At 36.2% G+C, this 24446-nt stretch overlaps 1 protein-coding gene across 3 annotated transcripts in view; it reads left to right on the forward strand.

The window, feature by feature from the left end:
• Positions 1-24446, forward strand: part of LOC117325764 (hemicentin-1-like) — a 45323-nt gene that overhangs the window by 12174 nt on the left and 8703 nt on the right. For 2 of the 3 annotated variants that reach the window (XM_033882210.1, XM_033882219.1), the window contains exons 2-5: positions 2979-3088; positions 12658-12717; positions 18016-18054; positions 19155-19271. In XM_033882210.1, the coding sequence (XP_033738101.1) occupies positions 3004-3088; positions 12658-12717; positions 18016-18054; positions 19155-19271 (301 nt within the window). In that variant the 5' untranslated portion in view covers positions 2979-3003. Of the gene's footprint in view, positions 1-262; positions 357-2978; positions 3089-12657; positions 12718-18015; positions 18055-19154; positions 19272-24446 lie in introns of those variants that run through there. The other variant, XM_033882227.1, reaches the window with a different exon arrangement.

Raw genomic sequence — 24446 nt, forward strand, 5'->3', positions numbered from 1 at the left:
ATTCGTATCCGGGATAGCACATGCAATACCACGCGTTTGTAATACAATGTAGCCCCCCTTCGCCAGCTGCCAGTTTACTAATAAAATTGACTTATAAAGTACACAAAGACCACGTCTTCGTGGTCAATTTTCAATTATTGTGATAAATATGGTATATGTAAGGTACAGGTACATACGTATTTGTCACAGTAACACGCGGGACTGTATTAAGTCGTTGAAAGCATTAACCTTTTCAGTTAACTAAAAGCTAAGCGGTACATGATCACGGAAAATGTAGTAATTGGTTTGTGTTATAAGTAAGACTGACTTATTTCCCCCGGTCCATATAGCAGATCGTATTTAACGGATTCGCTCAGGTAGGTAGTATAGCACGGATATATTATGCATATCTTATGTAAAGTCTACACTGTTTAGAATGTTCAGTGTGGGTTGTTGGAGATTTTGGATTTCCATTTACGACAAAGGGTATATGTATATATTTATGTTTTGGTTCTTCAAGGAGAGGCTTTAAATCAATTGATGGGTATTTTATACACCACGTTGATTAGAATTAGCATCGCTAAAGCTACATAAATCTCGATACAGATCTCCGTCATTAATAACTGACTATAAGTTTGTAAGTTTGTCGTGTTAGTTGTTTTCCGCTCCTTAAATGATCTACATTTAAATGCCATGTCCATTAGTTGGCGCGTCGCTCCAAAATAGTCCCTGAAACAACGCCAATGGTTAGTTCATGCTTATTATTTAAATTATGCCTGTGAGGTTCTTTGTTATCCGGGTTTGAGGAATTCATCAGCGGCCTGTAATTCGTTGGAGGTCGATAGTACCTTCTTTATAGAAAAGCACGTGAGTCGTTGTTATTACGTAATTATGCACGGTGTTTACGATAACAAATACAGCCGGGAATAATCAGACGAGCCCCCACAAAAGAACAGTAGAATACCACTTTAATTTTACAATTGTTTCATTTCTTCATTTACGATTCGTAATATATATACACAAATGTATATATATATCATTGTATACCATAAAGAGCTTTACTAGAAATTTGATAAGGTCAAACTAAAAACAACTTTTGTTTTATGTGTGGAGTGTTGTTAGGACAACCTTTGTTGTTTTTATGTGTAAAGTGTTGTTAGGACAACCTTTGTTATTTTTATGTGTAAAGTGTTGTTAGGACAACCGTTGTTGCTTTCATGTGTAAAGTGTTATTAGGACAATTTTTGTATGTGTAAAGTGTTGTTAGGACAACCATTGTTGTTTTTATGTGTAAAGTGTTGTTAGGACAACCTTTGTTGTTTTTATGTGTAAAGTGTTGTTAGGACAATTTCTGTTGTTTGTATGTATACAGTAATGTTAGGACTCCGTGTAGTGTTGTTTTTATGTGTTAATGTTTGTTAGGATTCCGTGTAGTGTTGTTTGTATGTGTGAAGGTTTGTTAGGATTCCGTGTTGTGTTGTTTGTATGTGTTAAGGTTTGTTAGGATTCCCTGTAGTGTTGTTTGTATGTTTAAATGTTTGTTAGGATTCCGTGTAGTGTTGTTTGTATGTGTTAAGGTTTGTTAGGACTATGTGTAGTGTTGTTTGTATGTGTTAAAGTTTGTTAGGATTCCATGTAGTGTTGTTTGTATGTGTTAAGGTTTGTTAGAATTCCGTGCAGGGTTGTTTGTATGTGTTAAGGTTTGTTAGGATTCCGTGTAGTGTTGTTTGCATGTGTTAAAATTTGTTAGGATTCCATGTAGTGTTGTTTGTATGTGTTAAGGTTTGTTAGGATTCCGTGTAGTGTTGTTTGTATGTGTTAATGGTTGTTAGGATTCCATGTAGTGTTGTTTGTATGTGTTAAGATTTGTTAGGATTCCGTGTTGTGTTGTTTATGTGTGTTAAGGTTTGTTAGGATTCCATGTAGTGTTGTTTGTATGTATGTTAGGATTCCGTGTAGTGTTGTTTGTATGTGTTAAGGTTTGTTAGGATTCCGTGTAGTGTTGTTTGTATGTGTTAAGGTTTGTTAGGATTCCCTGTAGTGTTGTTTGTATGTGTTAAGGTTTGTTAGGACTCCGTGTAGTGTTGTTTGTATGTTTAAATGTTTGTAAGGATTCCGTGTAGTGTTGTTTGCATGTGTTAAGGTTTGTTAGGATTCCGTGTATTGTTGTTTGTATGTGTTAAGGTTTGTTAGGATTCCGTGTAGTGTTGTTTGTATGTGTTAAAGTTTGTTAGGATTCCGTGTGGTGTTGTTTGTATGTGTTAAGGTTTGTTAGGATTCCGTGTAGTGTTGTTTGTATGTGTTAAGGTTTGTTAGGACTCCGTGTAGTGTTGTTTGTATGTGTTAAGGTTTGTTAGGACTCCGTGTAGTGTTGTTTGTATGTGTTAAGGTTTGTTAGGATTCCGTGTAGTGTTGTTTGTATGTGTGAAGGTTTGTTAGGATTCCGTGTTGTGTTGTTTGTATGTGTTAAGGTTTGTTAGGATTCCCTGTAGTGTTGTTTGTATGTGTTAAGGTTTGTTAGGATTCCGTGTAGTGTTGTTTGTATGTGTTAAGATTTGTTAGGATTCCGTGTAGTGTTAATGTTTTTTAGGACTCGTTAACGTTTGTTTCTACACCGTCGTATCTCCACGTTTTAACGCCCTATAAACTTTGTTACATCTATCATAATTATTGATAAACGTAGTGCAGCGTAGTGCAATCAACCTTGGTTATCTGACGATGGGGCTTACTTGAGCCACCGTGTAATGTTGTTTGTATGCGAAATGTCACGTATAAATTTTGTGTGCGTAATATAATGAACAGTTCCACATAGCGGTAACCTTCTTATAGGCGAAACGAAAGTTGTTTCAGGAAATTATGTTTGGAGTTTACATTCTATTTCCGTAGTGAAGACAATATGCACAGTGGTACAGAGGAATTCCACTGGACTTTACCGTGATAACACTGCCAACTCTGACAATACACACGCGGTCGGAATTATTTCTCTGTTACTGTTCCAGGGCATTTCCTCTGAAATGACGAGCCATGGCTAGAAGAAAGGAGCATTTAGCTCTATTGAGCCTGTCATTCCTCGTGCAGCTCACGTGCATCACAACACACGCATTCGCAGGTAACGACAACCTCAAAATGTAGTTAAACATGTATTTTCACATTGATCTGATAGCTGAGTTAAGCAAGACTGTAAAATGTACAGGCAGAGCAGGTCATATTGACTGTGTGTCGATCGACTCGAGTACAGTACATGTGTTGTACGGTAAGTAAGCTACAGGCATGTATCGGACATCCGGAAACACGTCATTGCTGATCACATTTCCCTGTTTATACCAGATCACAGGGTCCTGAATCACATTGGAGTGTACAAACTATATACCAGATCACAGGGTCCTGAATCACATTGGGGTGTACAAACTATATACCAGATCACAGGGTCCTGAATCACATTGGGGTGTATAAACTAATTATGCACCAGATCACGGGTCCTTTTGGTTTATTTTATTTAACGTACTATACACAGTCAGGGTAATTTAAGGACGTGCCTGGTTTTAAAGGTAGAGGAAAGCCGGAGTACCGGGAGAAAAACCACCGACCTACCATCAGTACTAGGCAACTTTCCCACGTGGATTTCGAACTCGCAACCCAGAGATGGAGGGCTATTGATAAATTGACGATATCAGTACTATAGTGTATAGCGACAATACCAGTACTAGTATATAGTGACAATACCAGTACTAGTGTATAGTGACAATACCAGTACTAGTATATAGTGACAATACCAGTACTAGCGTATAATGACAATACCAGTACTAGCGTATAGTGACAATACCAGTACTAGTGTATAGTGACAATACCAGTACTAGTGTATAGTGACAATACCAGTACTATAGTGTATAGTGACAATACCAGTACTAGTGTATAGTGACAATATCAGTACTATAGTGTATAGTTACAATATCGTTACTAGTGTATAGTGACAATACCAGTACTAGTGTATAGTGACAATACCAGTATACTAGTGTATAGTGACTATACCAGTACTAGTGTATAGTGACAATACCAGTACTATAGTGTATAGTGACAATACCAGTACTAGTGTATAGTGACAATACTACTACTAGTGTATAGTGACAATACCAGTACTAGTGTATAGTGACAATACCAGTACTAGTGTATAGTGGCAATACCAGTAACAGTGTATAGTGACAATACCAGTATACTAGTGTATAGTGACACTACCAGTACTAGTGTATAGTGACAATACCAGTACTAGTATATAGTGACAATACCAGTACTAATGTATAGTGACACTACCAGTACTAGTGTATAGTGACACTACCAGTACTAGTGTATAGTGACAATACTAGTACTATAGTGTATAGTGACAATACCAGTACTAGTGTATAGTGACACTACCAGTACTAGTGTATAGTGACAATACCAGTATACTAGTGTATAGTGACAATACTAGTACTAGTGTATAGTGACAATACCAGTACTAGTGTATAGTGACACTACCAGTACTAGTGTATAGTGACAATACCAGTACTAGTGTATAGTGACACTACCAGTACTAGTGTATAGTGACACTACCAGTACTAGTGTATAGTGACACTACCAGTACTAGTGTATAGTGACAATACTAGTACTATAGTGTACAGTGACAATACCAGTACTAGTGTATAGTGACAATACTAGTACTAGTGTATAGTGACAATACCAGTACTAGTGTATAGTGACAATACTAGTACTATAGTGTATAGTGACAATACCAGTACTAGTGTATAGTGACAATACCAGTACTAGTGTATAGTGACACTACCAGTACTATAGTGTATAGTGACAATACCAGTACTAGTGTATAGTGACAATACCAGTACTAGTGTATAGTGACAATACCAGTACTATAGTATATAGTGACAATACCAGTATACTAGTGTATAGTGACAATACCAGTACTAGTGTATAGTGACAATACCAGTACTAGTGTATAGTGACAATACCAGTACTGGTATATAGTGACAATGCCAGTACTAGTGTATAGTGACAATACCAGTACTGGTATATAGTGACAATACCAGTACTAATGTATAGTGACAATACCAGTACTAGTATATAGTGACAATACCAGTAATAGTGTATAGTGACAATACTAGTACTAGTGTATAGTGACAATACCACTACTAGTGTATAGTGACAATACCAGTACTATAGTGTATAGTGACAATACCAGTACTAGTGTATAGTGACAATACCAGTACTAGTGTATAGTGACAATACCAGTACTATAGTATATAGTGACAATACCAGTATACTAGTGTATAGTGACAATACCAGTACTAGTGTATAGTGACAATACCAGTACTAGTGTATAGTGACAATACCAGTACTGGTATATAGTGACAATACCAGTACTAGTGTATAGTGACAATACCAGTACTGGTATATAGTGACAATACCAGTACTAATGTATAGTGACAATACCAGTACTAGTATATAGTGACAACACCAGTAATAGTGTATAGTGACAATACCAGTACTAGTATATAGTGACAATACCAGTACTAATGTATAGTGACACTACCAGTACTAGTGTATAGTGACACTACCAGTACTAGTGTATAGTGACAATACTAGTACTATAGTGTATAGTGACAATACCAGTACTAGTGTATAGTGACAATACCAGTACTAGTGTATAGTGACACTACCAGTACTAGTGTATAGTGACAATACCAGTATACTAGTGTATAGTGACAATACCAGTACTAGTGTATAGTGACACTACCAGTACTAGTGTATAGTGACAATACCAGTACTAGTGTATAGTGACAATACCAGTACTAGTGTATAGTGACAATACCAGTACTAGTGTATAGTGACAATACCAGTACTAGTTTATAGTGACAATACCAATACTAGTGTATAGTGACAATACCAGTACTAGTGTATAGTGACACTACCAGTACTAGTGTATAGTGACAATACCAGTACTATATTGTATAGTGACAATACCAGTACTATAGTGTATAGTGACAATACCAGTACTAGTGTATAGTGACAATACCAGTACTAGTGTATAGTGACTATACCAGTACTAGTGTATAGTGACAATACCAGTATACTAGTGTATAGTGACAATACCAGTACTAGTGTATAGTGACAATACCAGTACTAGTGTATAGTGACAATACCAGTACTAGTGTATAGTGACAATACCAGTACTAGTGTATAGTGACAATACGAGTACTAGTGTATAGTGACAATACCAATACTAGTGTATAGTGACAATACCAGTATACTAGTGTATAGTGACAATACCAGTACTAGTGTATAGTGACAATACCAGTACTAGTGTATAGTGACAATACCAGTACTAGTGTATAGTGACAATACCAGTACTAGTGTATAGTGACAATACCAGTACTAATTTATAGTGACAATACCAATACTAGTGTATAGTGACAATACCAGTACTAGTGTATAGTGACACTACCAGTACTAGTGTATAGTGACAATACCAGTATACTAGTGTATAGTGACAATACCAGTACTAGTGTATAGTGACAATACCAGTACTAGTGTATAGTGACAATACCAGTACTAGTGTATAGTGACACTACCAGAACTAGTGTATAGTGACAATACCAGTACTAGTTTATAGTGACAATACCAATACTAGTGTATAGTGACAATACCAGTACTAGTGTATAGTGACAATACCAGTACTAGTGTATAGTGACTATACCAGTACTAGTGTATAGTGACTATACCAGTACTAGTGTATAGTGACAATACCAGTACTATAGTGTATAGTGACAATACCAGTACTAGTGTATAGTGACAATACTACTACTAGTGTATAGTGACAATACCAGTATACTAGTGTATAGTGACAATACCAGTACTAGTGTATAGTGACAATACCAGTACTAGTGTATAGTGACAATACCAGTACTAGTGTATAGTGACAATACCAGTACTAGTGTATAGTGACAATACCAGTACTAGTGTATAGTGACAATACCAGTACTAGTTTATAGTGACAATACCAATACTAGTGTATAGTGGCAATACCAGTACTAGTGTATAGTGACACTACCAGTACTAGTGTATAGTGACAATACCAGTATACTAGTGTATAGTGACAATACCAGTACTAGTGTATAGTGACAATTCCAGTACTAGTGTATAGTGACAATACCAGTACTAGTGTATAGTGACAATAACAGTACTATAGTGTATAGTGACAATACCAGTACTATAGTGTATAGTGACAATACCAGTACTAGTGTATAGTGACTATACCAGTACTAGTGTATAGTGACTATACCAGTACTAGTGTATAGTGACAATACCAGTACTATAGTGTATAGTGACAATACCAGTACTAGTGTATAGTGACAATACTACTACTAGTGTATAGTGACAATACCAGTATATTAGTGTATAGTGACAATACCAGTACTAGTGTATAGTGACAATACCAGTACTAGTGTATAGTGACAATACCAGTACTAGTGTATAGTGACAATACCAGTACTAGTGTATAGTGACAATACCAGTACTAGTGTATAGTGACAATACCAGTACTAGTTTATAGTGACAATACCAATACTAGTGTATAGTGGCAATACCAGTACTAGTGTATAGTGACACTACCAGTACTAGTGTATAGTGACAATACCAGTATACTAGTGTATAGTGACAATACCAGTACTAGTGTATAGTGACAATTCCAGTACTAGTGTATAGTGACAATACCAGTACTAGTGTATAGTGACAATACCAGTACTAGTGTATAGTGACACTACCAGAACTAGTGTATAGTGACAATACCAGTACTAGTTTATAGTGACAATACCAATACTAGTGTATAGTGACAATACCAGTACTAGTGTATAGTGACAATACCAGTACTAGTGTATAGTGACTATACCAGTACTAGTGTATAGTGACAATACTACTACTAGTGTATAGTGACAATTCCAGTACTATAGTGTATAGTGACAATACCAGTACTAGTGTATAGTGACAATACTAGTACTAGTGTATAGTGACAATACCAGTACTAGTGTATAGTGACAATACCAGTACTAGTGTATAGTGACAATACCAGTACTATAGTGTATAGTGACAATACCAGTACTAGTGTATAGTGACAATACCAGTACTAGTGTATAGTGACAATACCAGTATACTAGTGTATAGTGACTATACCAGTACTAGTGTATAGTGACAATAACAGTACTATAGTGTATAGTGACAATACCAGTACTATAGTGTATAGTGACAATACCACTACTAGTGTATAGTGACAATACCAGTACTAGTGTATAGTGATAATACCAGTACTAGTGTATAGTGACAATACCAGTACTAGTGTATAGTGACAATACCAGTGCTAGTGTATAGTGACAATAATAGTATTAGTGTATAGTGACAATACCAGTTCTAGTCTATAGTTACAATATCGTTACTAGTGTATAGTGACAATACCAGTACTAGTGTATAGTGACAACACCAGTACTATAGTGTATAGTGACAATACCAGTACTAGTGTACAGTGACAATACCAGTACTAGTGTATAGTGACAATACCAGTACTAGTGTATAGTGACTATACCAGTACTAGTATATAGTGACAATACCAGTACTAGTGTATAGTGACAATACCAGTACTAGTGTATAGTGACAATACCAGTACTAGTATATAGTGACTATACCAGTACTAGTATATAGTGACAATACCAGTACTAGTGTATAGTGACAATACCAGTACTAGTGTATAGTGACTATACCAGTACTAGTATATAGTGACAATACCAGTACTAGTGTATAGTGACTATACCAGTACTAGTATATAGTGACAATACCAGTACTATAGTGTATAGTGACAATACCAGTACTAGTGTATAGTGACAATACCAGTACTAGTGTACAGTGACAATACCAGTACTAGTGTATAGTGACAATACCAGTACTAGTGTATAGTGACAGTACCAGTACTAGTGTAAAGTGACAATACCAGTACTATAGTGTATAGTGACAATACCAGTACTAGTGTATAGTGACAATACCAGTACTAGTGTATAGTGACAATACCAGTACTAGTATATAGTGACACTACCAGTTCTAGTGTATAGTGACAATACCAGTACTAGTGTACAGTGACAATACCAGTACTAGTATATAGTGACAATACCAGTACTAGTGTATAGTGACAATACCAGTACTATAGTGTATAGTGACAATACCAGTACTAGTGTACAGTGACAATACCAGTACTAGTGTAAAGTGACAATACCAGTACTATAGTGTATAGTGACAATACCAGTACTAGTGTATAGTGAAAATACCAGTACTAGTGTATAGTGAAAATACCAGTACTAGTGTATAGTGACAATACCAGTACTAGTGTATAGTGACACTACCAGTACTAGTGTATAGTGACAATACCAGTACTAGTGTATAGTGACAATACCAGTACTAGTGTAAAGTGACAATACCAGTACTAGTGTATAGTGACAATACCAGTACTATATTGTATAGTGACAATACCAGTACTATAGTGTATAGTGACAATACCAGTACTAGTGTATAGTGACAATACCAGTACTAGTGTATAGTGACTATACCAGTACTAGTGTATAGTGACAATACCAGTATACTAGTGTATAGTGACTATACCAGTACTAGTGTATAGTGACACTACCAGTACTAGTGTATAGTGACAATACCAGTACTAGTGTATAGTGACAATACCAGTATACTAGTGTATAGTGACAATACCAGTACTAGTGTATAGTGACAATACCAGTACTAGTGTATAGTGACAATACCAGTACTAGTGTATAGTGACAATACCAGTACTAGTGTATAGTGACAATGCCAGTACTAGTTTATAGTGACAATACCAATACTAGTGTATAGTGACAATACCAGTACTAGTGTATAGTGACAATACCAGTATACTAGTGTATAGTGACAATACGAGTACTAGTGTATAGTGACAATACCAGTACTAGTGTATAGTGACAATACCAGTATACTAGTGTATAGTGACAATACCAGTACTAGTGTATAGTGACAATACCAGTACTAGTGTATAGTGACAATACCAGTACTAGTGTATAGTGACACTACCAGAACTAGTGTATAGTGACAATACCAGTACTAGTTTATAGTGACAATACCAATACTAGTGTATAGTGACAATACCAGTACTAGTGTATAGTGACAATACCAGTACTAGTGTATAGTGACTATACCAGTACTAGTGTATAGTGACTATACCAGTACTAGTGTATAGTGACAATACCAGTACTATAGTGTATAGTGACAATACCAGTACTAGTGTATAGTGACAATACTACTACTAGTGTATAGTGACAATACCAGTATACTAGTGTATAGTGACAATACCAGTACTAGTGTATAGTGACAATACCAGTACTAGTGTATAGTGACAATACCAGTACTAGTGTATAGTGACAATACCAGTACTAGTGTATAGTGACAATACCAGTACTAGTGTATAGTGACAATACCAGTACTAGTGTATAGTGACAATACCAATACTAGTGTATAGTGGCAATACCAGTACTAGTGTATAGTGACACTACCAGTACTAGTGTATAGTGACAATACCAGTATACTAGTGTATAGTGACAATACCAGTACTAGTGTATAGTGACAATACCAGTACTAGTGTATAGTGACAATACCAGTACTAGTGTATAGTGACAATACCAGTACTAGTGTATAGTGACACTACCAGTACTAGTGTATAGTGACAATACCAGTACTAGTTTATAGTGACAATACCAATACTAGTGTATAGTGACAATACCAGTACTAGTGTATAGTGACAATACCAGTACTAGTGTATAGTGACTATACCAGTACTAGTGTATAGTGACAATACTACTACTAGTGTATAGTGACAATTCCAGTACTATAGTGTATAGTGACAATACCAGTACTAGTGTATAGTGACAATACTACTACTAGTGTATAGTGACAATACCAGTACTAGTGTATAGTGACAATACCAGTACTAGTGTATAGTGACAATACCAGTACTATAGTGTATAGTGACAATACCAGTACTAGTGTATAGTGACAATACCAGTACTAGTGTATAGTGACAATACCAGTATACTAGTGTATAGTGACTATACCAGTACTAGTGTATAGTGACAATAACAGTACTATAGTGTATAGTGACAATACCAGTACTATAGTGTATAGTGACAATACCAGTACTAGTGTATAGTGACAATACCAGTACTAGTGTATAGTGATAATACCAGTACTAGTGTATAGTGACAATACCAGTACTAGTGTATAGTGACAATACCAGTGCTAGTGTATAGTGACAATAATAGTATTAGTGTATAGTGACAATACCAGTACTAGTCTATAGTTACAATATCGTTACTAGTGTATAGTGACAATACCAGTACTAGTGTATAGTGACAATACCAGTACTAGTGTATAGTGACAATACCAGTACTAGTGTATAGTGACAATACCAGTACTAGTGTATAGTGACAATACCAGTACTAGTGTATAGTGACAATACCAGTACTAGTGTATAGTGACAATACCAGTACTAGTGTATAGTGACAATACCAGTACTAGTGTATAGTGACAATACCAGTACTAGTATATAGTGACTATACCAGTACTAGTATATAGTGACAATACCAGTACTAGTGTATAGTGACAATACCAGTACTAGTGTATAGTGACTATACCAGTACTAGTATATAGTGACAATACCAGTACTAGTGTATAGTGACTATACCAGTACTAGTATATAGTGACAATACCAGTACTATAGTGTATAGTGACAATACCAGTACTAGTGTATAGTGACAATACCAGTACTAGTGTATAGTGACACTACCAGTTCTAGTGTATAGTGACAATACCAGTACTAGTGTATAGTGACAATACCAGTACTAGTATATAGTGACAATACCAGTACTAGTGTATAGTGACAATACCAGTACTAGTGTATAGTGACAATACCAGTACTAGTGTACAGTGACAATACCAGTACTAGTGTAAGTGACAATACCAGTACTATAGTGTATAGTGACAATACCAGTACTAGTGTATAGTGAAAATACCAGTACTAGTGTATAGTGAAAATACCAGTACTATAGTGTATAGTGACAATACCAGTACTAGTGTATAGTGACACTACCAGTACTAGTGTATAGTGACAATACCAGTACTAGTGTATAGTGACAATACCAGTACTAGTGTATAGTGGCAATACCAGTACTAGTGTATAGTGACAATACCAGTACTAGTGTATAGTGACAATACCAGTACTATAGTGTATAGTGACAATACCAGTACTAGTGTATAGTGACAATACCAGTACTAGTGTAAAGTGACAATACCAGTACTAGTGTATAGTGACAATACCAGTACTAGTGTATAGTGACAATACCAGTACTAGTCTATAGTTACAATATCGTTACTAGTCTATAGTTGCAAGAAAATTAATATTAAACTCCTTCATACTTGAATATGATTGACATAAATGTATAGTTGCAGAGAGTGACCTCGTTTTTTTATAATGTGTGAATAATTTGATAGGGTGACATCATTTCTACAGCGGATTGTGGCTCCTTTTCTTAACAACAAACCATTTTATAATTGCAGTGAGCCCTCAATGTGTGTTTAAGAAAAACTTCAATAGTACGGCCTATAATAAACTACAAGGTAGGTACCTGACCGAGCCAACATGGCAATAAACATCACTGATGTTATAATATCGGTACAATACTTTATAGATATGTATGCCATAACATAGATACTTTGCACTAATTGCCAGCCTATGTAAGTGGACAGTGGGTTGGGAATTTGTGCTGTGTTATATACCGAATTGTTCACCCACCTCGTGACGGTTTTTGGCGCATTGATACATACTGACAAAAATATATGTTTCACACTTTCTGATTGGCTAACATTTTGTCGCAAATTCCGATAAAAATGTCACATTGAACGGCCGTGCAAAAAAAAAAAAAAAATAAATAAACAAACAAAACAAGAAATGATACAAAATGCTGGATGATTGGTTGCTTCTAAAAATAAATTGATTATGACTTACTTAAATACATCGGTTGATATATATTTTTACAGGTTAGTAAAACCAAATATCGAGCTAATAGGAAGGTTATGCTTGTATAATGTATAATGTATGTATAATGTATAATGTATAATGTATGTATAATGTATGTATAATGTATAATGTATGTATAATGTATTATGTATAATGTATGTATAATGTATGTATAATGTATGTATAATGTATAATGTATAATGTATGTATAATGTATGTATAATGTATAATGTATAATGTATGTATAATGTATAATGTAATGTATAATGTATAATGTATGTATAATGTATGTATAATGTATAATGTATAATGTATAATGTATGTATAATGTATAATGTATGTATAATGTATGTATAATGTATAATGTATAATGTAATGTATAATGTATGTATAATGTATGTATAATGTATAATGTATAATGTATAATGTATGTATAATGTATGTATAATGTATAATGTATGTATAATGTATGTATAATGTATAATGTATGTATAATGTATGTATAATGTATAATGTATGTATAATGTATGTATAATGTATAATGAATACGTATCATGTTTATACCTGGTCACGTCCAGTCGGCACCATCTACGGAAAAACCATGTTAAATTAGGAAAAGGATGATTACACATGCAGGTTTCTTAACGATTATGCTATGATTTACTTACTAAAGACATATATGATGGCAGAACAATGGTAAAATGATACCATGCACATTTGTACAATGAGAAAATACTGGTAGAGGTGATGACATTAAAGATGACAGAACAATGACAAAAGTTGGGCACATACGATGACAATTACAAAAGGCTATTCGTACGATGACAGGACAATGGAAAAGTGATGATGTTTACGATAACAGGACAATGATAAAGTGAGGACACGTGAGTTGACAGAACGATACTATGTACGATGACAATGTAGTGACAAAAGTTGAAAACATCAGGAACAATACCTACACTGTACCATAACAAAAGATGATACATATCCGAGACAATACCTACACTGTACCATAACAAAAGATGATACATATCCGAGACAATACCTACACTGTACCATAACAAAAGATGATACATATCCGAGACAATACCTACACTGTACTATAACAAAAGATGACACATATCCGAGACAATACCTACACTGTACTCTAACAAAAGATGGTACATATCCGAGACAACACCTACACTGTACCATAACAGAAGATGACAGATATCCGAGACAATACCTACACTGTACCATAACAAAAGATGATACATATCCGAGACAACACCTACACTGTACTATAACAAAAGATGACACATATCCGAGACAACACCTACACTGTACCGTAACAAAAGATGACACATATCCGAGACAACACCTACACTGTACCGTAACAAAAGATGATACATATCCGAGACAATACCTACACTGTACTATAAAAAAAGATGGTACATATCCGAGACAACACCTACACTGTACTATAACAAAAGATGACACATATCCGAGACAACACCTACACTGTACCGTAACAAAAGATGATACATATCCGAGACAATACCTACACTGTACCGTAACAAAAGATGATACATATCCGAGACAATACCTACACTGTACCGTAACAAAAGATGACACATATCCGAGACAACACCTACACTGTACCGTAACAAAAGATGACACATATCCGAGACAACACCTACACTGTACCGTAACAAAAGATGACACATATCCGAGACAATACCTACACTGTACCGTAACAAAAGATGACACATATCCGAGACAATACCTACACTGTACCGTAACAAAAGATGACACATATCCGAGACAACACCTACTCTGTACTATAACAAAAGATGATACATATCCGAGACAACACCTACACTGTACCGTAACAAAAGATGACACATATCCGAGACAACACCTACACTGTACTATAACAAAAGATGACACATATCCGAGACAATACCTACACTGTACCGTAACAAAAGATGACACATATCCGAGACAATACCTACACTGTACCGTAACAAAAGATGATACATATCCGAGACAACACCTACACTGTACTATAACAAAAGATGACACATATCCGAGACAACACCTACACTGTACTATAACAAAAGATGGCACATATCCGAGACAATACCTACACTGTACCGTAACAAAAGATGACACATATCCGAGACAATACCTACACTGTACTATAACAAAACATGATACATATCCGAGACAACACCTACACTGTACTATAACAAAAGATGACACATATCCGAGACAACACCTACACTGTACTATAACAAAAGATGACAGATATCCGAGACAATACCTACACTGTACCATAACAAAAGATGATACATATCCGAGACAATACCTACACTGTACCGTAACAAAAGATGATACATATCCGAGACAATACCTACACTGTACCGTAACAAAAGATGACACATATCCGAGACAACACCTACACTGTACCGTAACAAAAGATGACACATATCCGAGACAACACCTACACTGTACCGTAACAAAAGATGACACATATCCGAGACAATACCTACACTGTACCGTAACAAAAGATGACACATATCCGAGACAATACCTACACTGTACCGTAACAAAAGATGATACATATCCGAGACAATACCTACACTGTACCATAACAAAAGATGATACATATCCGAGACAACACCTACACTGTACCGTAACAAAAGATGATACATATCCGAGACAATACCTACACTGTACCGTAACAAAAGATGATACATATCCGAGACAATACCTACACTGTACCGTAACAAAAGATGACACATATCCGAGACAACACCTACACTGTACCGTAACAAAAGATGACACATATCCGAGACAACACCTACACTGTACCGTAACAAAAGATGACACATATCCGAGACAATACCTACACTGTACCGTAACAAAAGATGACACATATCCGAGACAATACCTACACTGTACCGTAACAAAAGATGATACATATCCGAGACAACACCTACACTGTACTATAACAAAAGATGGCACATATCCGAGACAATACCTACACTGTACCGTAACAAAAGATGATACATATCCGAGACAACACCTACACTGTACTATAACAAAAGATGGCACATATCCGAGACAATACCTACACTGTACCGTAACAAAAGATGACACATATCCGAGACAACACCTACACTGTACTATAACAAAAGATGGCACATATCCGAGACAATACCTACACTGTACTATAACAAAACATGATACATATCCGAGACAACACCTACACTGTACTATAACAAAAGATGACACATATCCGAGACAACACCTACACTGTACTATAACAAAAGATGACAGATATCCGAGACAATACCTACACTGTACCATAACAAAAGATGATACATATCCGAGACAATACCTACACTGTACCGTAACAAAAGATGACACATATCCGACACAATACCTACACTGTACTATGACAAAAGATGACAGATATCCGAGACAATACCTACACTGTACCATAACAAAAGATGATACATATCCGAGACAATACCTACACTGTACCGTAACAAAAGATGACACATATTCGAGACAACACCTACACTGTACCGTAACAAAAGATGACACATATCCGAGACAACACCTACACTGTACCGTAACAAAAGATGATACATATCCGAGACAATACCTACACTGTACTATAACAAAAGATGATACATATCCGAGACAATACCTACACTGTACTATAACAAAACATGATACATATCCGAGACAACACCTACACTGTACCGTAACAAAAGATGACACATATCCGAGACAACACCTACACTGTACCGTAACAAAAGATGATACATATCCGAGACAATACCTACACTGTACTATAACAAAAGATGATACATATCCGAGACAACACCTACACTGTACCGTAACAAAAGATGACACATATCCGAGACAATACCTACACTGTACCATAACAAAAGATGATACATATCCGAGACAATACCTACACTGTACTATAACAAAACATGATACATATCCGAGACAATACCTAAAATGTACCATAACAAAAGATGATACATATCCGAGACAATACCTACACTGTACCGTAACAAAAGATGATACATATCCGAGACAATACCTACACTGTACCGAATTTATTCAATTGTTACTTAAAAAAACAAACAAACAAACAAAACAAAACAAACCTTTTCAAGAATGACAGGATTTATGCCACCTGTAGAACCATTGTTGGGAGAGCCAATTCAAAAGTAGGAAAATATTTGAAATAGAAGTTAAATCGGAGCATTTTGCTATGTTTCCTGAAAAATCCAGGTGGACCTCTTTACATGTACATGTTAACAGCAAGACCCATGGTTAGCTATCATACTAGCAATTGATCAAGTCACTATGCTAACAGGACCAGGGAGCATACTGACATGTGGTGTTGACAATAGTGTAATGTTTGATGACGTTTCTAAGTTGATCACTTACCTACAGTTCTCGTTAAACGATACATACATTCTAGCGGCGTGGGTTTAAAGGTCCCAGTTTACGTCATAAGGCTTAAGGTTAGTGTAAATTTCAAGGTAAATAACATTAATCAACAATTATTCCCCCGTAGGGTCGCGACAGATTTTATTGATTGACAAACTTTTTAATAAACCAACCATATCCTGATTTATTCGAGGTCGGTGTTGGTGTTCCACGTGTTATTAGAATATGTCAGTATTTCATATATATGCGTCATGGTTCATTTTAAGTTTCACGCAGATCATGCGTTATTGGGAGAAAAATTCTTTTGCGCTAAGAATACAAATTCCCATTAACTCAAATGTACTTATAAATGTAATGGGTTGGAACATACCTAATTCGTTATAAGTGACTAAAATGTTGATCTCGAATGTTGACTCATCGCAATTTATATGTTTTAGACCTGACATTGGAAGACTGCACTAATGGTGATCCAGAAAGTAAGTATCTAAATCAACATTGGTTTATAATGATATGATAATGTATGATCGTCAGTGTGAATGTCAACGTCAGTGTGAAAGTCAACGTCACTGTGAATATCAACGTCACTGTGAATGTCAACGTCACTGTGAATATCAACGTCACTGTGAATATCAACGTCAGTGTGAACGTCAACATATCGCTCATTATCATTGTGAATGTAAAAAAGCATTGAATCATTTAGCTGAAGTCAAAGATTAAGGTCACCTATAAAGGTCATTAGGCCGAAAGGTCAAGGTGATTTTTTGGTTTTAATGTATCTGATGAATGGTGGAGATCTGGTAAACAAGGTGTTAACCAACTAAAGGTCACTGTTACTATATATAGAAAGGTAAGGTCACTGTTACTATATCAAGAAAGGTAAGGTCACTGGGTCACTGATGAATAGTTTGTTATGAAATGATGCAGCAAATTTGTTCGGAATTAAAGAGAGAGTCAATTGATCATACTGGGATCGAAAATCAAGGTCAAGGGTAGTTGTCATTAGCCCTAAAGCTCAAAGTCAAATTTTATATCTTTCCACTGATTAACATTTTGTGAAATGATGGAGGGAGGTCAGTCGGAATTACACAAGTAGTAAACGTACCAAAGATCAAGGTTACCGAAGTAAAAATGTTAAGGTCTTTGGGTCAAAAGTTCAGTTAAATTTTGTATCACGTCAAATGCACATTTTGTTACGACAGTATGAAGCAAACTTGGTCGTAAGAAAACACGGAGTCAGCTGATCAAAGATCAATGTTACTTGGTCAGGGTCATTTGGGTCAAAGGTTCAAGGACAGAGTTGATCTCTGACAGTGATCCTGGTTGTTAGTGGTGATGGTATGTAAGGGTTAAATGAATCAAATCGAAGTGAACAAAAACATAGAAGTCAATAGTTATATCGAGCGTTAACTAAAGCGATACGGTCATATGGCTGCTTGATGATTACCAGGATATAACGGAACAGAAATGTCGGTGTTTTAGTTCTTATATAGAAACATTTGAAGTTTATCTAAATATGATAGGAGTTCACTAATATATAATATTTGGTACTGATGTCTGCCCTTGTGTCTTCTTCCAGATGTATTGCTCTGTAAACAACCACATAGTTCCTCTCCTAAGGCTGTGAGTCTCCGTTGTTTGTGTGGCAGGCACGAGATGATAGAACATATTCATTTGGAGTGTGACGTAAACGAATGTAAGTACGGAATGCGGGCACGAGATGTTAAAAAAAGTCATTTGGATTGTGACGTAAACGAATGTAAGTAGTTCCGGTGACGTGAATATCGGAACTCCACGGTGACTTTACATATAACCCCGGATGTGAGTGATGTAGTAATATATCAAGATATCATTCATTTTGTTCGACAAAAAAACATATGACCTTGAACTTGACGAGGAAGACTAGAAAACAGTTTGCTCAAAATAACATTAGGTTTTCTGCAGTCTGTGATAATACTGATATTTTTCTCATAAATGAATTTGGATGTTTGAAACAGTGTTTTAAAATTTGATATTACGATTCATAGTTAACACCCAACTTTGCTTTTACTTCCGCGCAATTTCATAGTAAATCGTTTTACAGCGAACAAAATGTCTGAATTCCTTACATATTCATACACCTACATTCTGTATTGCATCTGCAGCTAAGTTTGGACTAACGATTTGTTTCTGTTAAAGGACTCACACAACTAAATAATTTACTATATGTTATTATTAGTGACCCAATCCCTTTATTTGCTCGTTTGAAGTTCAAATGATGTGAAATTTATATCAAATTAAAGTTTGAAGTTTTTTCTATCGGATAAATGTTGTTATTGTATAGGTTTAATGGCATATTAGAGCACACGGGTACTCGAAAGACAGTAACCCTGACATTAACAGTACACTGGGGAACCCCCACCTGGGGAATTCTCGCCTTTTTACACCTCGAATCCTACGCCATTCTATTTTCAGTGGGAGTGTATATTTTTGATTTTCCAAACCTCAAGACCCTATACTTTATTCTCGTATATAGAAAGTACCCATTTCATATGTTACTTACTCAGGAAAACAGCTACAAACCTAAGAAACACATTTTCCTCAGGGACTTGGTTCGGGTGAAACACCAGCTGATTAGCTGATTTAGTTGTGTGAGTCCTATAACACAGGTACTCAACCCGTCTGTCAATGTAGTATACCACAGGTACTCAACACGTCTGTCAATGTAGTATACCACATGTACTCAACCCGTCTGTCAATGTAGTATACCACAGGTACTCAACCCGTCTGTCAATGTAGTATACCACAGTTCCTCAACTCGTCTGTCAATGTAGTATACCACAGTTGCTCAACTCGTCTGTCAATGTAGTATACCACATGTACTCAACACGTCTGTCAATGTAGTATACCACAGGTACTTACCCGTCTGTCAATGTGGTATACCACATGTACTCAACTCGTCTGTCAATGTAGTATACCACAGTCCCTCAACTCGTCTGTCAATGTAGTATAACACAGATACTCAACCCGTCTGTCAATGTAGTATACCACAGGTACTCAACCCGTCTGTCAATGTAGTATAGCACAGGTACTCAACTCGTCTGTCAATGTAGTATAGCACAGGTACTCAACCCGTCTGTCAATGTAGTATAACACAGGTACTCAACCCGTCTGTCAATGTAGTATACCACAGGTACTCAACCCGTCTGTCAATGTAGTATACCACAGGTACTCAACCCGTCTGTCAATGTAGTATACCACAGGTACTTAACCCGCCTGTCAATGTGGTATACCACAGGTACTCAACACGTCTGTCAATGTAGTATACCACAGGTACTCAACCCGTCTGTCAATGTAGTATACCACAGGTACTCAACTCGTCTGTCAATGTAGTATACCACAGGTACTCAACTCGTCTGCCAATGTAGTATAGCACAGGTACTCAACACGTCTGTCAATGTGGTATACCACAGGTACTCAACTCGTCTGTCAATGTAGTATAGCACAGGTACTCAACACGTCTGTCAATGTGGTATACCACAGGTACTCAACTCGTCTGTCAATGTAGTATACCACAGGTACTCAACACGTCTGTCAATGTAGTATACCACAGGTACTTAACTCGTCTGTCAATGTGGTATACCACATAATGACGATTATGGGAGTGTGGGTCACAGGGGCGCTTATTCATTTCTTTTAGTATGGTTAAAAGGATAAACAATTTATTGTGACCTACTGTTTGTTTGTGAGGGGTTCAAGGACTGAGTGTGGTATGTGTGCCTTCAAGCCCTCCGATGTGGTGCACGGTACTCCTGCTACCGGAAGGAGGTTCCATTGTGTAATTGTGTGAGGAAAGAAGGAGAATGTATGTGTCCTTGGTAGCAGATATATGTGTTTGTAAGTGTACGGGTGTACTTGTCTGGTTCTAGAGTCTGTTGGATGAAGGATGTTGCTGTATTCTATGGATACATGTTGGTGTATGATTTTGTAGAATAGAATGAGTCTTGTTTGTAGTGATGACCAATTTAAGTTGTCTAGCAAGTCGTGTAATGAGCTTGTGTTGTGGTATCTGTTTTTTTCACATATCGTGCTGCTCTGCGTTGTATTTTTCTTTTGAAACTGATCTATTTGGCTTGTGTTGTGAGGGTCCAATATGGAGGAGCAGTACTCCAGTTTGGGTCTAACAATGGCCTTGTATGCATTATCTTTGATGTGTTGTGAGTTTATTTTTAGGTTCCGTTTCAAAAATCCTAGTGATTTGTTTGCGTTTGATGTGATGTTGTTTATATGTGTGTCCCATTTAAGATTATGTAATGGTATGCCTAAGTACTTCCTGGAATCTACTTGTTGTAATGTGTGGTTGTGGAGTTTGTATGGGTATTTAATTTTTGTACGTTTGTTGGATGTGGATATGATATTGCATTTGTCGGGGTGAAAGGTCATCAGCCAATCGTGTTCCCATTTGCCTGCTACGTCTATGTCTTGTTGTAGTTTGGTTGCGTCATTGATGTTGTGTATTGTTTTGTAAATGATGCTGTCATCTGCAAAAAGTCTGAGGGTACTGTGTTTGATGTAATCTAGTAAATCATTAATGTAAATGACGAAGAGGATGGGGCCCAAACAGGTTCCTTGGGGTACTCCTGATGTTACTGGTATTTTATCTGAGTGCTTCCCATCAAGTACTACTGTTTGTGTGCTGTGTGTTACGAAGTCTGTTATCTATGCGAGTGTGTTCACTGTAATCCCATAAAATTTGAGTTTGTACTGAAGTCTTTTGTGTGGTACTTTGTTTAGGCTTTGCCAAGGCTCGTTGCCGAATTTTCAGAAATGCTAGACACGACAACATTCAAAAATCTTGTGAAAAAAATCGGCAGTATCGACATGGTTTCCGGTTGTGTATGCATACTGAATGATAGTTTTGTGGTTTTTCACTGATGTTAAAGGCCTACCTTACTCCAAAATCGAGTCCCTGTGAAGTTGAACATCGTCTGCTAAGTTAGCGACACTGATGTGACAGGTTAGACTGGAATCGGTTTCGAAAGAAATATCCTTGGAATCGTTTTCACCTAATGTCAAGATCACTGGCGCTTGCATAGAAAATGCGATTTTCAAAAAAAAAAAAAAAAAAAAAATTGATATCAATTTTTTTTTTTTTTTTTTTTGAAAATCGCATTTCCTATGCAAGCGCCTGTGGTCAAGACGACTTTCATTTAGAATTTAAGAACTGATATTCTTCTGAAAATAACGTAAATCCAGTCGATAGAAACGTACGTGTTTCCGAGGAATCAAGTATGTCCTGTGCAGTACCCGTTCAACGCCGCATCACTTCTAAATGTTACATGTAACCGCATATCATTGCGCCTAAAAACGGCTTTGATTTTAAACACTAAGAAATTAGGCAATTGTGTACAATTTGACGATGTCTACAAACGTATATGAAATATAATATATTTTTTATGTGATTACTATTAATAACGACATGGAAGGACTATATCATTCCTTCTGGAAATTTTGGCTGTTTCGGTATTTGAACTTGTTGACGTCAGTGATAGGGGAAGCGGCAAATTAAAACGCGACTTAAGCTACCGTAAAAAGATATGAATGTAAATATTATAAGCATTGGACTGTTACCAAATAGTAGTATGCAGTCGATAAGAATACAATTTGGGTGACAGATAAATATTTCTTGTCGCCCTAACTTCCAAATCTTTATTATGATGTCATTTTTATATAGTGACATCATAATAGTCACGTGGGCGATAACGAAAGATGGCTGATGAAAAGGCTGTCCCGTCTTTGACGATAATAATTAGTTCATTCATAGTCAGAGCGAAATTCCTGGATATAGTCTTTAAAAATTATTGTCAAAGGTAAATATATGCATTGAACTGCTTTCATTTGGAAGTTGTGGGCTGATGAATGCCAACTGGACAGAGGCAAATTTAACATGAAGCGCTAGCGATAAATTCGTGTCTTTTGTAACTTTTAAAAAAATAACTTACTCGTGTGAAATAAATTCCATATCCAACAACCACTCGTGTAACCTGTATATGGGTGTTCCACGTGCGACAACTGCATCTGCAAAGGTACGAGAAAACTTTATGACTCGTGGCCTGACCGGACCTCGAACTCATGATATACGCCATCCAATCGCCTAGCCAGAAATACCCGTGTCCTATACAAAGTCACCTATTGTGCAGTGAGCCAATTGTGCAAGTAACTTTCATTTTATCTCTAAATCGTCAATGTAGAATTCGTCAACCTTAGGTTGCTAAAATTTCTAATATTACGAATTAAATGAACCTTTGCACACATCACAGGTGTCTGCATCTGGTACGGACAGTCTGATTGGTCGACAATTATAGTCAGTATTGTTTCACAGAGCTGTTGACCAATCCGATTGCCCGTTGCAAAACCACTCTAAAATAGATAGCCTATTTTCAATCTTTATTTTTTTATATTTTCATTGTCACACGACAAAAGAATAGCATCCGTTGATATTAAACATTTTAACCAAGGTACGTTATTGAAGTATGCATTTTATGGCCGAATTAAACCAAAATTCAAAGTGAATTGCAGCTTATCCTCTGCTTCTGACTTTACAATGTTACATCTGGTTGATATAGCAGATTAGGGACTAATATTTCTATAGATACTCTACTACATGTAGCCAGAGACTTATATACTAAATATAGGTCTCTGGTGTAGCTAGATGCAGAAGCCTATGCACACTTGTTTTGGCATACGTATGCAAACCTGAAAATTTCACCTCCGTCCACAAAAGTAAAAAATACCGAGAATAAAGCTGGTCAGAATCCTCCTGACAACACAAATGTATATCATCAGGTATCATCAGGTATATCATCAGGTATATTTATCTGATACATAAACG

The sequence above is a fragment of the Pecten maximus genome, chromosome 1 (assembly GCF_902652985.1).
Source record: "Pecten maximus chromosome 1, xPecMax1.1, whole genome shotgun sequence".
NCBI lineage: Eukaryota > Metazoa > Mollusca > Bivalvia > Pectinida > Pectinidae > Pecten > Pecten maximus.